This window comes from Phalacrocorax aristotelis, chromosome 3 (genome assembly GCF_949628215.1).
Source record: "Phalacrocorax aristotelis chromosome 3, bGulAri2.1, whole genome shotgun sequence".
In the NCBI taxonomy this organism is placed as follows: Eukaryota; Metazoa; Chordata; class Aves; order Suliformes; family Phalacrocoracidae; genus Phalacrocorax; species Phalacrocorax aristotelis.
Genome location: NC_134278.1, coordinates 68,731,199 through 68,744,670, shown reverse-complemented (window position 1 = coordinate 68,744,670; position 13,472 = coordinate 68,731,199). Strand labels below are relative to the sequence as shown.

The 13,472-nt window shown below is 46.7% G+C and overlaps 1 protein-coding gene across 15 annotated transcripts in view; it reads left to right on the top strand.

Moving 5' to 3' along the window:
• Positions 1-224: 224 nt before the first annotated feature.
• Positions 225-13,472, top strand: part of ARID1B (AT-rich interaction domain 1B) — a 336,807-nt gene continuing 323,559 nt past the window's right edge. For 12 of the 15 annotated variants that reach the window (XM_075087874.1, XM_075087870.1, XM_075087878.1 and 9 more), the window contains exon 1: positions 229-2,304. In XM_075087874.1, coding sequence (XP_074943975.1) covers positions 493-2,304 — 1,812 coding nt within the window. In that variant the 5' untranslated portion in view covers positions 229-492. Of the gene's footprint in view, positions 2,305-13,472 lie in introns of all 15 variants that reach the window. The other 3 variants (XM_075087879.1, XM_075087880.1, XM_075087867.1) reach the window with 2 other exon arrangements.

The window sequence follows — 13,472 nt, the reverse complement described above, 5'->3', positions numbered from 1 at the left end:
TGCGCGGGAGCGATCGGGGCGGAGGGGGCGATGGCTGCCGGCGCTGGCTCGCTCGCTCCCTCATGCCATGCTGGGCCAGCGCGGCTCCGCCAGCCCTGTGTTTACCCATATCCGGGTTAGGGAGGAAAGGAGGAGAAAAAAAAAAAAAAGTTTCATTTAAACCTGAACAAAAAACTTTCAACATGAAATCACACAGCAGGAACAGGCGCGGACCGTAAGGCGTTCTTACCATTTCTAATCTCAATCACGGACTCGGGGAGGGAAATTTCTAATTTGGTGCGTGCGGAGCGGTCCGCAGGGGATACTCTTGGCTCAGTCAAGTCCCTTCCCCGGCCGCTTCTCTTTCTGCCCCGCTCCTCTCCCTCCCCCACCCCTGCTCGCCCCCCTTTTTTGAGGGTGAGGACTGATTTTTTTTTTTCCAATTTTTTTTTTTTTTTTTTTGTGGTAGTTAACTATTATCAGCACTAATTTCTCCGGACTCGCAATGTTGCGATGATCATGGCCGCACAAGTCGCAGCGGCTCCGGCGGGTGCGAACAACAGCAAGGGCAAAGCCCCGAGCCTGCCGGGCGGCCTGGGCCCAGAGCGGGGCCCGGGGGGGGCCGCCGCCGCCGCCGCCGCGGGGGCTCCCGGGCCGGGCCCCGCGCTGGGGGTCGGCGAGGGGAGCCCGGCCGGCGGCAGCAGCAGCAGCGGCAGCGTGAATAATGTAGATCACCATCTCCTCCACCACCACAGCGAGCCGCTGAACATGGCCAATAACGCGGCTCCCGCCGCTGCCGCCGGTAACAACAACAACGCCAGCGGCGGCGGCGGCGGCTCCTCCTCGGAGCCGGCTCTGAAGGAAGGTGGAAGCTCCTCGGCGTTATCTTCATCTTCTTCGTCTTCTTCCTCCTCCTCCTCCTCCTCCTCCTCCTCCTCCAACCCGGGCTCGGCCATGGAGACGGGGCTGCTCCCCAACCACAAGCTGAAGAGCGTCGGAGGCGATCACCCCGCCGCGCCGCCCCACCACCACCATGCCCACCACCCGCATCACCATGCCCACCACCACCATGCCCACCACCCGCACCACCACCACCATGCACTACAGCAGCAGCTAAATCAATTCCCGCCGCCGCCGCCGCAGCAGCCGCCGCCTCAGCACCATCCCGTGCAGAATAACAACAGCAGCCTCGGCGGCGGCGGCGGCGGCAGCGGCAGCAACAACAACGGCGGTGGCGGTGGCGGCGCTGCTCAGCCCAGTGCAGACATGGAGCAGCAGCAACATGGAGGAAAAGACAGTGTTTTGGGCGCTCAGGCCGAGCCCCCCCAGCAGCCGCAGCAAATGCTGAATAAAGGCGCCGACGAGGAGGAGATGCCCGGCAAGATGGGCGAGCCCATCGGCGGCCGCTACGATCACCCCGGCTTGGGACCCCTGGGCGGACAGCAGCAGCCCCAGCAGCCGCCCCCGAGCGCTGGGAGCGGCGGCGGCGGCGGCCTCGGCGGCGGCGGGAGCGGGGGAGGCGGCGGCGGCCCCTCCGCGGTGGGTGTCTCGGAGTTCAATAGCTATTATGGCAACGCTGCCCCTGCCCCTGCCAGCAGCGCTACGGCGAGCCGCGCCGGGCCTTGCTTTGATCAACATGGCGGACAACAAAGCCCCGGGATGGGGATAATGCACCCCACGGCGGCCCCCAACAGCATGGACCCCCTGCAAAACTCCCACGAAGGTTACCCCAACAGCCAGTACAACCACTACCCGGGCTACGGCCGCGGCCCCGGCGGCGGCGGCGGCGGCGCGGGCGGCGGCGGCGCGGGAGCCGTGGCGGCGGCGGCGGCGGCCGCCGGGGCAGGCGGCGGCGGCGGCTACGGGGGCTCCGCGGCGGGCTACGGGGTGCTGAGCTCCCCGCGGCAGCCGGGCGGCGGCATGATGATGGGCCCCGGCGGCGGGGCCGGCCTCGGCAAGGCTGCTGCCGGCGCGGCGGCGGCAGCGGCCGGTGGCTTCGCGCGGTTCTCCGGGCAGAACCAGCACCCGTCCGGGGCCACCCCTACCTTGAACCAGCTGCTCACGTCCCCCAGCCCCATGATGCGGAGCTACGGCAGCAGCTACCCCGACTACAGCAGCCCCAGCGCCCCGCCGCCGCCGCCGCAGCCCCAGCCCCAGGCAGCGGCGGCCGCCCCGGGAAGCCAGCAGGCAGCGGCGGGCATGGGCATGGGCAAGGACATGGGCGCCCAGTACGGAGCGGCGAACCCGGCCTGGGCAGCGGCGCAACAAAGGAACCACCCGGCGATGAGCCCTGGCAACACCGGGCAGGCCATCAGCCGGACCCAGGTAACCCCCCGCGCTCGGCTAGCGGCGGCTCCCGCCTCCCGGCCCCTCGTGTCGGTTGGGGTCTTACTTTCTTTATAATTCACTTTTTCCTCCCTCCCTCCCAGCCCCCTCTTTTTTTCCTCTTTTCTTCCCCCCTCCCCCCCCCCCCCCCGGGCCAGCTCTGCTCCTCGCTGCCCCCGTAGCGGGGGTGAGCAGCGCACAATGCGCGGCCCCGGCGGGGCCGGAGGCAGCGGAGCGCGGCTTACGCTGCCGAAATTAGGTTGTTGCTCTTCAACCCTATTTATATTTTTTTTTTCTCCCCCTTCCACTTTGAAACAGCGACGGAGAGGCGCAGGGCCCGGAGGGCGAGCGGCTTGGGACGGGGGTGGGTTTTGTAACCGGAGCGCCGGACCGGGGGGCTCCCGGGGGATAACGTCCATTATCTTCCACAGAAGCTTTTTTTTTTTTCTTTGCTTATTTTTAACCCCGTTCCTCCCCCCCCCCCCCCCCCCCCTTAGCCTGTTATTTTTTTCGAACAGAACGAGCTGCGCCGTTGCGGGCTCGTAGCGAATTAGTTTGTCACGGGTGGGAGTTACCGCAGTGGGAGACCCGCGGAGCGCGGCCGGGCTCCTTTCTCTGTGGGGAGAACGCGCGTGTGTGCGCGCCTGTGCCCGCGCTTCGCTCCGCGCGGAGCGGGCCGGGGCGCGTGGGGTGCCTCGGGCCGGTGTGTGACCGTCAGGGGACTTGCCCACCAGCGGCGGCGGCAGCGCGCGTGGGTGCGCGCGCGCGCGCATAACTACGTTTCTCTCTCCCCAAACGCACGCGGAAATCCGAACCGGGGTGGGGGGGTGGGGTGGGAGAAAAAAAACGAAAACAAAAAAAAAAACCCTAAAAGTCCTCGGCGTCAGTAAAGGGGCGCGGGCAGCGGGCGGGCCGGCCCCCCCCGCGCGCCCCCCGCCCCTGCCCGGTAACTCCGCCGATCGATCGATCGATGGATCGGCGCGATGATCACGGGGCGGCGGGCCGCGGCGCAGCGCCTTCCCGGGGCGGCGGCGCGGGGAGGCGGGGGTGTGTAAGGCCGTGCCTCGCTGGAGGGCCGGTGCCGAGGAGCGGCCGGGTCTTCTCCGCCAGGTTCGGAATTTGAATTGTGGAGGTAAACTGGCTGCAACCGTCTCCAGACAGCTGCCTCCGAGTTGACATCTAATCTCATCTGATTGGCTCCCTGCTCGCCATTGGGCACCTCGCGCCGCTGATGTAAATAGAAGTGCTGAGCGGCGCAGTCACAGAAACCCCCGCCGCAAATAACACCCGGCGGTCGCGCCGCCGGGCCGGGCCGGGGCTGGGCTGGGCGGGGCGGGGCGGGGGACAGCCGCACGCACACCCCCACGCACACCCGCACGCCCCCACGCACACCCGCCGCCGCATCCCCGCCGGCCACCGCCGCGCTGAAAAGCCAGGGGCATCTCCCTTCCCCTCCCCTCCGCCCCCCTCTCAGTTTTGTTCCGTGGCGTGTTTTTTCTGTGCATCGGTTTACAACTTTTTAAATTTTTTTATAAAAGATTTTCAATTCTGTGCTAATTGGAGGCGGTAGGGGACTATCTCCTAATAACAGTGTTCAGACGACGATTTGGGATTTCAAGTTGCGCTCGTGCCTCTCAAAACGTTTTCTAATGTTGCAGCTTATGGATATTATGCAAGGGATCAGCTTTTTTTGTTAAAAAAAAAAAAAAAAATCCAAATACTAATTTCATTTCTAATAGCTTGATACCTAACCTATGCATGCTTCTTAAAAAAAAAGAAAAAGCTCGTTTGCGCGTAGCTGCTGCAGGTGAGAAATCGCTGCGTGTTGTACAAAGAAGGGAGAAAGGAGCCGTTTTGTCAGAGGTTGCGTTTGTTTCATCTCTGCAACGAATCCCGATATACGGGGGAAAACGTGCCTTTGCGCTTGAATTGTGGTTAGAATACTTCAGGAAGCATCGGGAGTTGTTGATCTCATTATTTTTCCTTACAAGTGTGAGAATAGGCTTGAATTCTCAGTAGGAAAGTGAATTGTGTTAAATGGAGTGGTGTGTTAGAATCTTACGGGTTTCTTTTCCCTTCAACAAGATCTTTCTATTAAGAACTATTAAATCTTTTAATAGCTTTTAACAACGAGGACTGACAGGAACAAATGCAGGTGAACGTTTTCGGGGTCCTCAAACAGCTGGATCTTTCCATAAAGTAACGAACAGAAGCTGGAGAAAACATCACTTAGTATTGTGAACAGTGTATTAATCCTGAAAAAAAAGTAATAGAAACCCTGGATGGACTGGCTCTGTGTGTGTTTGCCTACTTCCAACAGACCGTTCCTGTCACGCTTTTAGTTTTTATTCCATTTCGTTTTCGTTTCTTTCAGGGAAATAAGATTTTTCTTTTTTTTGGTGAGTGTTAATTTTTACCTTTTTTAATTGGCACTGATAAAAGGGTCACTGGAAGCCATAAGGTAATGAGGCCTCACATGTATAACCTTTCATAATTAATTTAAAATATATGCAGTCTGCTTGCTTTTGAACACAGTTCAGAATTTATGGCTTTAAAATCTAGGAAAATCGTCATCAGATAGATGTAGTACATGTTACTTCAGAGTGCTTTTTCTTTACGACAGAAATTGTTTAAAGTATTTTATTTTTATTGGAGGAGTGAGAGTATATTCATTATGTCCTTAGTATGACCCATAGAAATACTTCCCTATATTTATGGGTGTATATTCCCTCTTAGATTTTTTTTTTTTTTGTACTGTAAGAATTAGGATGCAGTTTAGTAAGAATAGTCTGGCAAGGGCACAATTTCTTTGATTTTTAAAAATTATTATTTTTTCCTCAAAAAAATTGTCATAAAGGCAAGTCATCAGCGTTCTTTGTATTATGATTTTTCCATCTAACTAGTAAGTGATTGAGATAAGAAATTTTCTTAGATTTTAAACTAACACTTTTTAAATGTATAAAATAGGTTGTGTAAAATTAAAAAAAAAACAAACTCTACCATTAGCTTGCAGAACACAATTATCTTTGTACATTGTTTTTTATCTTTAATTCCCACGTGTCAATCTCCAGGTATGTTACATATTTAAGTAGAGAAATTGATTGCTTTTTGAAAGAGAAAACTGGAATATTCAGCCCAGTGTTTGAACGGAAGGCTTCTCTTTATTTTTTTAAAATAATCTTCTGTGTGTATACTCTATATATGTGTATACACACACTAGAACATACTCACTTGTCATGTGTCTTTGCAAGGCAGATGATGATTGGCCCCTACGCCTATAAGAAACTATTGTGCTGCAAACAGAGAAAAAGGACCGTCAGTAGGCTACAACATCCGAGATACTTGTTCAAGAAATTCTTGCCTCGGCATGGGTAATTTGTGTAATATGCAGAACTCCGGCATCCCACTCTGAACTGACTTCTGTGTTTGCCCAGCCTATTATATTATTTGAGAAAATCTTGCTTCCATTTCATCGCCTTACCCTATCGTGAGACGAGATGTAAGCTTGAAAGAGAGACCTCTTGTTTCTGAAGAAATGCACGTTTTCAAAGCAGATGGATATTGCTCATGCGGATACATTGATTTGATCGCGGAGGAGTTGTGTGATGCCAGTATAGTACCTTGTCATTCACTGATTTTGATTATTGATTAATTCCTTGGCAGTGTACAGATATTTAGAGTCCTGAGGCTCCTTTTATTCTTCACTTCTGATTTGCACTGCAGTAGCTTAACACGTTAGCTGGCCTCTGTGTGTGCGCTTTATATACATCTTTCTCCTTTGTGCATGTGTGTAAGATTTACATACACCTACACACAAAGAGAGAACCTGGGTCTTTTCAGGAGTACCTGTATAGCATAAGGTATACAGCAGGTGTTAGGAAAAAATATGTCGAGCTGCTCTGAGTTTGTGTGTGTATCAGTCATTTGTTTTGCAGTGGAGAAACTCAGGATATGCCTGATTCTGCAGCTCTTTTTATGCCAAATAGATTGCCTGTATTGGGAGTTCTGGCTGAGCCAGGGCTGCAGAATCATGTCCTGTGCCTGAAGGCCATTAAACAGCTGTTAGCATGGTGAATAGATTCTTGATGTCTCAATGGGAGAATAAAATATATTTTTCCCTGTGCATTTTCAAATAAACAGTTTAGTATTCACATAGCTTCTATTTAGAAGTAGCAAATAGCAATATTCTCAGTTAGTAGCATCTATATATATATTATGACTGTATATTTGACACTTTGTGGTTTGGTGTTCAGTTATTGGTTTCTGTAGTAGTGCTTATGCCTACATGTTGAACAGCAGGACCCTGTGTACGAGATACAATGAAGAGAGATGCAGACCTGTCTGCTGTATTACTGCCTCCATCGTGTAAGGAGTCTACAACTAAGCAGTCGATTATTGTCTTTTTGGCATTCTGATTTAGATCTGTGGGGATGAAAACTAAGGCATTTAATCCATCACTAAATTATCTAGTTACATACGTAACAATTTTTTTGAAATTACTAAGCATGGTCTGTGAGGTGATGCTGTTTCATTCTGAAATAGTGTCTTAGTTAAAACTGGATGAAATTTGTGCAATGCAAATAAGTTTCAGTAGCTAATGATAGGACTCTTTCTTACTTTTGCACCTCAAATATTTTATCATAGGTATTTTGTAATTCTCATTGTTAGCGTGCGAATGGCAGTCCTTTATTTATCCTTATGTCCTTAAGATTATACCTGTGTCCTAACTAGTTACATGTCAGTACTTTTTCAAAACGTGCCATTTATTGGGAGGCTTTGAAGATTCTCTGTGGATATGTAAAGTAGTGTTGCCACACTCACTGTGCATGCATGCTCAAGGCTGCAGAATTTCAGTAGCATGTGTTTGTGGTAGGCTAACTTGCTGGAATATATTTTGGAATTGTGATTATTAAGGTACTTGGGAAAAAAACTTATTTCTTTCAATTTTGGGGCTATTTACATAGTGCTAAATACATGTTTCGGTAGGATTGAACGAGGACTTTAATTAAACTTAAATTAAAAGTATACCGTAGTGGTTTTCAAATTTGTTTTGAAAACTGGTAATAGAAAAGTGGTGCTAAGCAGTGTTGGTTTTGTATTGCTTGATGCTGAGTGAAGCAAATAAATGTAATACATGAAAATCTTCTGGAGCCAGTGATTTTAGAGTAAAATTTATTTTAAAGAAGCCTTACCTGATAATAAATTTAAATATTTTTAGTAAACCTGAGAGGTTTCTGCACATGTGATTTACGTTTTGCCATTCAGATCATAAGGTTGCCTTTTGAATTTTTCTGTTACCCCGTCATACCTCTTGATGCAGAATTTTACACACAAATGCTGATATGCTGGCACAGTGGTGCAGTGTTTGTGTTGCAGGTGGGCCAGAGGATTTCTGTTGTTGTATTTCCAGTCCTGAGAGTGTGGCATCCAGTGATCCACCAGGAACATGGCAGCTCCAAAAGGGCCAAACCCATCCAGGGCACTGTTCTGCTGCAGTCCAGGAATCCTTAGGGGTGAATGTATCCCAAGATGCCTGTGCAATTTGTGAACAATGCATTTTGGGGACAGTAGATGGCTAATTTGTACAGGATTACTTTTAACTAACTGTTTTCTCAGTAACAATGTTCTGAGTATGTTTGGTCTTTACACTGTGTTTCTAGTATGCCTTGCGGCTGGAGTAAGACATGATTCTTCCTGTGGTACAGGGTGGGGAAACTGAGGCACATAACACACACCTTCCTTCAGAAATAAATAGGGTCTTTGGTGCTGTAAACTTTAGCTTTTGAATAAATCCAGTCCTACTGTGAACACATCCTGTTCTGGGAGAATTTAAGCTTTACAGGCATGTATTCAGACAACTGAGGAGATAAATGAGCAAAACGAGGGATTTGTCTGTTGTGTCAATATAGTCACCTTAAACTAAAGGCACCGTCATCTAAAACCCAAGTATTCCTTGCACTGTTTTATCATGATTATGTACGCAATGTCATCTATATAAAGTCACTAGATTTCTCATAGAAATTAAACTCTGAGGAAAATTGAGTTGAACAAGTGCCCAGGAGCTTAGCTGGTGTTGCAGAACTTGCCTTCTGATGAATATGACGTGCAGAGCATGAGTACGTGCTGGGGGGTGTGGGGATGCATGCACAGGCTTCCTTACCACCAAGTTCGGTTGTTTTATCTGGCAGATAAATTGTCTTAATTTTTAAAATGAACAAATTTGATGCAGAACTCACAATTATTATGCCTTGTTTAAAAATAGCTTTTCATGTGGGAATTGTTCTTTCTGCAAATATAAAGTACCTTTTAGCAAATGTTGTGTGCCCTGTATAGGTAGCTTACTTCATCTGAAGGCACCTACAACTATTTAGAAAATTTTGTAACCCAAGATCATTATCCTGATGCTATTATCAAAATGTTTCATTTATATTTATTAAAACCACTGAAATCTGTGTAAAAGTTTTCAGCAGGTATGATTTGAAAGGGTGTTGATATATCATGCATTTATATTCCATGTATAGTGGAAACGTTAATTTCCTTCTAAACTACCAAACCAAGTCATGAGGCTGCTGGATATCTGAATGGGTAGTGGCCAATTTGTGGGCATAAACCAGAGTTTGATGGTTCTGCAGTGTGTGTAAGGAATTACTTCTAATAGAGAGCTATCAGTGTTTGATCTACTTGTATATTACTTCTTGCATTTGAGTCATTGTGGGTTTAGTAACCATGTCAGGAAGACCCAGCATGTGTATAAGTATGTAATCTATTTATTAGCTTCCTTTTTCCAATTTCAAGAACTAGTAGTTAATATTTTGCACCTGAAGTTGCCTAATTGTCAGATGGTGTCCAGCATTTAAGAATTCACTGCTGTGCCTGCTCTTCCCCCCTACTTTGTAGCCTTTTCAGACTTGAGAAGGTAGTGAGTTTAGGTTTGTGATCTGATAATGTTTTATGAAGACATCCATCTGAGTGATAGGCCCTTCAACACATCCATCTGGAGGGCTCTGTTACTGATGTCCCCCTGCCATCTGCATCAGCCTCTTTGTGACCACTGGGGGACTGGGGAAAGAACTTTCTGCTAATCTTCTTTTAAAGAAATTAGATGTACTTGTTTTTTTATTTGTCACTTCTTTCTTTAGCATGTTTTCTAAAAAATAATGATCAAGAAAATGGGAAAGTCTTTATGTATAACCCCCCATTTTTTTAGGGGGGTGGTGTTAGTTGTGTTGCTAATAGGGTCTCCTAAGGTTCTACTCTAAATTGTTACACTCAGGATTTTTTTTCCTTGAGAACTTTGTCTGGATTTTATTTCAGGTGTCTACTTATTCAAAAAAATAAATCTTCTGTAACAGCAGTTTCTGTTGGATGTTAGTAGTTTTTTACCCATGTTACTTACAAAATGGTTTTGATTCTGACAAGTTACTCAGTCAATTTATTTGCCCTTTAAAGGGTGTGTGGCTAGGTCCACTGTGAAGTTCTGTTGTTGTGGCTACATACTTAGGTTCAGGGAATTAATAGCTTTCTTGACTAATAACTGTTGTGGCAAACCCCTTTGTATTTAGCTTGCTACTGGGGTGGTAGTGTATCTTCCCTGGAAAAATAACAGCCTTTACAAGTAGCCTCTCCTGAGGGGTGTACAGGTATGGTTGTTATGATAGAGGTAACTTGCTCCGTTTTTGACAAAGTAGACAGTTCCACAACATCTTTTGGTCCCGTTTTAAAAGTGTTAAATGATCTGTCTCATGCAGGAAAGAGAGGGCTGTCCTGCTGTAGCACAATCCCTAGTACAGCTGGCTTTCACCAAAGCAGCTGAAGTTTGAGCATGGTTGTTTTTGTTTGTTTGAGTGAAGAAAGGAAATTGGTTCATAAAATCCCAAAAGGAGAGATGCTGTCTTAAAACATAATTGTAGTCATGTGTGCTGTTCCCAGTGTGGACATGGCTTAATTCACAGATTGATTGAAGTGGAATAGTGTCTTCTTTACACAAGCATTGAATTCAGCTATGGTAAGTAAATTACGTGACTTCAGGAAAATGGTATTATCAGAGGATTGGTGCAGGAATTCTGGATAGCTGTCTGCTGACTGCATGATCTAAAGGTAACTTAAAATAAGGATAATATTTGCCTTATTTAATTATTCAAGTTTGGTGTGCTGTTTTAATTACAGTGTCACACAGAATAAATAGGCAGCTTAAATACTTGTGAGGGTATCCAGTCTGCACTGTTCCTTCCTCTCTGTTTGTTTGTATGGGATCTGAGACGCCTCGTTCCCAGCGTTGATGTTATTTGGTGAGCTTGTCAGACTTACTTGTTTGTAAGCAAGATACTGAAACATCAGCTCTGAAAATTCCTTTTGAAAGCACAAGGACAGCATTTGTAGTTCTTAAATTTTATTCTTTTAAAGTTAAAAATAAAGATAAGGAGGTTTGTTTTGACAGCATCAAAGGAATATGCTGGTTTATTTGCAGCCTTTGATTTGGGTGGAATGTATGGAGTTCTGTATTTTTTTTGTGTAGCAATTTATGTTGTGAATAATTTGGATATTTTCTGTTTATGTGAAACGGTAATATTGATGTCTTATTTTCAGACATGACTTATGGAAAGTGATTGTGCATTTGTGACTTTTTTTTCTTTTTTAATTCAATGTGTCTTAGTTGCTTGAAATGCCCAAGTCAAGAAAAATTAGCATGTTCTTTAGAGCTGTTCTGTTTTAAGATATTTACAGATGGCTGTAGATAGAGGCTATTTAAATAAATATTTCCGGAAAAATACAGGTAGGTACGTTTGAGGCTGCTTTAGTTGTGTACCAGCAATAGCAATATAATTTTACGTGGCAGTTTTACTTGTGTTTGAAAGTCCTTCCTCTAAAGAGAAAGGTGGATTTCTGTGAGGCAGATAACTTCATGGTGCCCTGCATTCAGCAGTAATGAAAAGTGCTAGGAATATAGAGGTGGCGGTCAGCTGGTTGTATTCTGTTTTCCATAATTTGCTTCAAACTGAAGTTTTGCTTGATTCAGAAAATTCCAGCCTGCAGAAATGCTGACTGGCGATTGAGGCTTCCCGGGGGAGGAGAGGAGCGCGGGCTTGGTTCGGGGGCCGGTTACAAACGTGGTATTTGTAGCGTCTGTAAAAGTTTCACACATGAAGCAAACTAGTTAGCTTGTATAGCGTCACATGATCAAAATATTTTTCCCCTTGCCGCTGCCAGAAGCTATCTATTGCTTTTCAACAATCTCGCCTGTCGGGCAGCAGGCCAGGGAGTGCGAGGCGGCCCCTTACGTGAGCTGCTCCATTCTTCACCTCCCCGGCTGGAGTGCCCTGACCTTCACATATGTAGATTAGCCATGTGCTCCCTCAATTGAAACTTGCTGCCTTGGGAAGAAAGGGTTGGGTTTTTTTTTTTTCCCTTTCCCCCCCCCCCCTCTTTCCCCCCCCCTCCCCCCCCTTTTTTATTGCTCGGGGAATTTGACAGCCATTCATCCCTGACCTGGGCAGCGGTAATGCAAGGAAATGGGATTCAAACGGCGTTGCGGGCCGGCGGCGTGCGCAGGCTGCCACCGGCTCGCCTGAGGGAGAGGGATGGCGGCCCTGGACGTGAGCTGATGCGGGAGAGGTGGGTGGAAAGGGAGAAGCTTGAGGAATGCTTTTTTTTTTTAATTTCGAACGATAGTTCTTGACTGCGTGTCACTTAGCTGCCTTTCGGGGAAGGTTTTCTCCCATGCGACCCTCTGCCTTCGCATCTTCGAAACAACGTCATGTGGAGTATTCCTGCCGTTTTTCTTTAAGTGATGCTCTTTTAAATTTAAAATTTTATTTGCTAGTAAAGAGATATTGTACTTGTTTATCTTCTATGTTATATTTTCGTTTACAATAAATATTTTTTTCCTATTAAATCCTCAGGCTAACACATATCGCTTGTGGTAGTCACCCCAACCTGGCACAAAAGTGTTTTTGCTGCTAACAAACTGTAGGAGCTACTACTTCAGTGACATTTTGGGGATTTTAACTTTGTAAAATACTCTTTCTGTTGTTGTTGAACATGTGGTATGCAAATACAGGGGAAAATACTGCTACAAAGTATTTTGTTGTGGTTCTTTTTAAGCATTAAAAACACATTTTGCTTTTCTTATAAACCCTATAACCAGACCTTTTAATGTTTTGATATAAATAGCAATTACACTCACTGAGATCCAACCACAATGAAAAAAAAAAAAAACACATTTAAAATCATTCAGAAGAAAAGTTACCAACTTAATTGAGCTCTTCCTTTAAAGAGGTGGGGCTGATGGGGCAGCATCCGTAGCAAATGGTCTTGTGTTTTAGAACAGTTTTCTTGAAGTGCTCAACGTCTTGGCATAGTTGCCAACATTTAAAAATAAGGATTTTTCCAAGAATTAGCTAGAGATCTGAGGGCTACCACAGCCTAAGCTGTCGAGGGTTTTATGTGTGAATGCTGGTGACAATCAGAACGTTTTCTGGATGGATTGAGACCCTCAGGAAGTTTTAGGTTTAGGTATATGGGTTGGCTGTCCCATATGTTGGGGTAGCATTTAGGGATTCAGTTGTTCATGAGGAACTCGCCAAATGTGGCACTTTGTGAACAAGCAGTGGAGAGGGATTGCCTGTCCCAGGCATAGCCCTCCGTTTCTCCTTTTAGTTCTTCACAGCTTGTTTTAATAATAACAACAGTAATAATAACAAGAGGAGGGTTGGGGAGGGCCCAAGCGAGCTGTTACTTTGCTAGAGTGCATTTGGCAGAATGGTAGATGTGTTCCGGTCCTTTTTCTGGAGATACTGACGATATTATATGCCAGCTCTGGTGTGGGATATGGTTGCTCAAGGCTTTTCCTCTGCATTTTCTCCTGCAGGGAGTGAGAGATTTATTTGTGGATTGTTTGCTTCTGTCTTGCTTCTTTCCTTCCCAAAGTTATACTACTTTCTTTCACCCAGACGTCGTCATCTTTTTTGCTTCTTTGTCTTGTGTTACTCCTTTTTCTGTCTGTAAATGTTATCTCCAAATTGCTATCTTTCTCACTTTCCAAGTCATTGGAGTGGTGGAAAAGCCATCCTTAATGTCTTCTGCCATTTTACAGTTGCACAAGAGTGAGCAGTGTGACCATATATCCAGGGAGAAAATAGCTTTTGGGTGACCCTGTGGTACCCATCCCT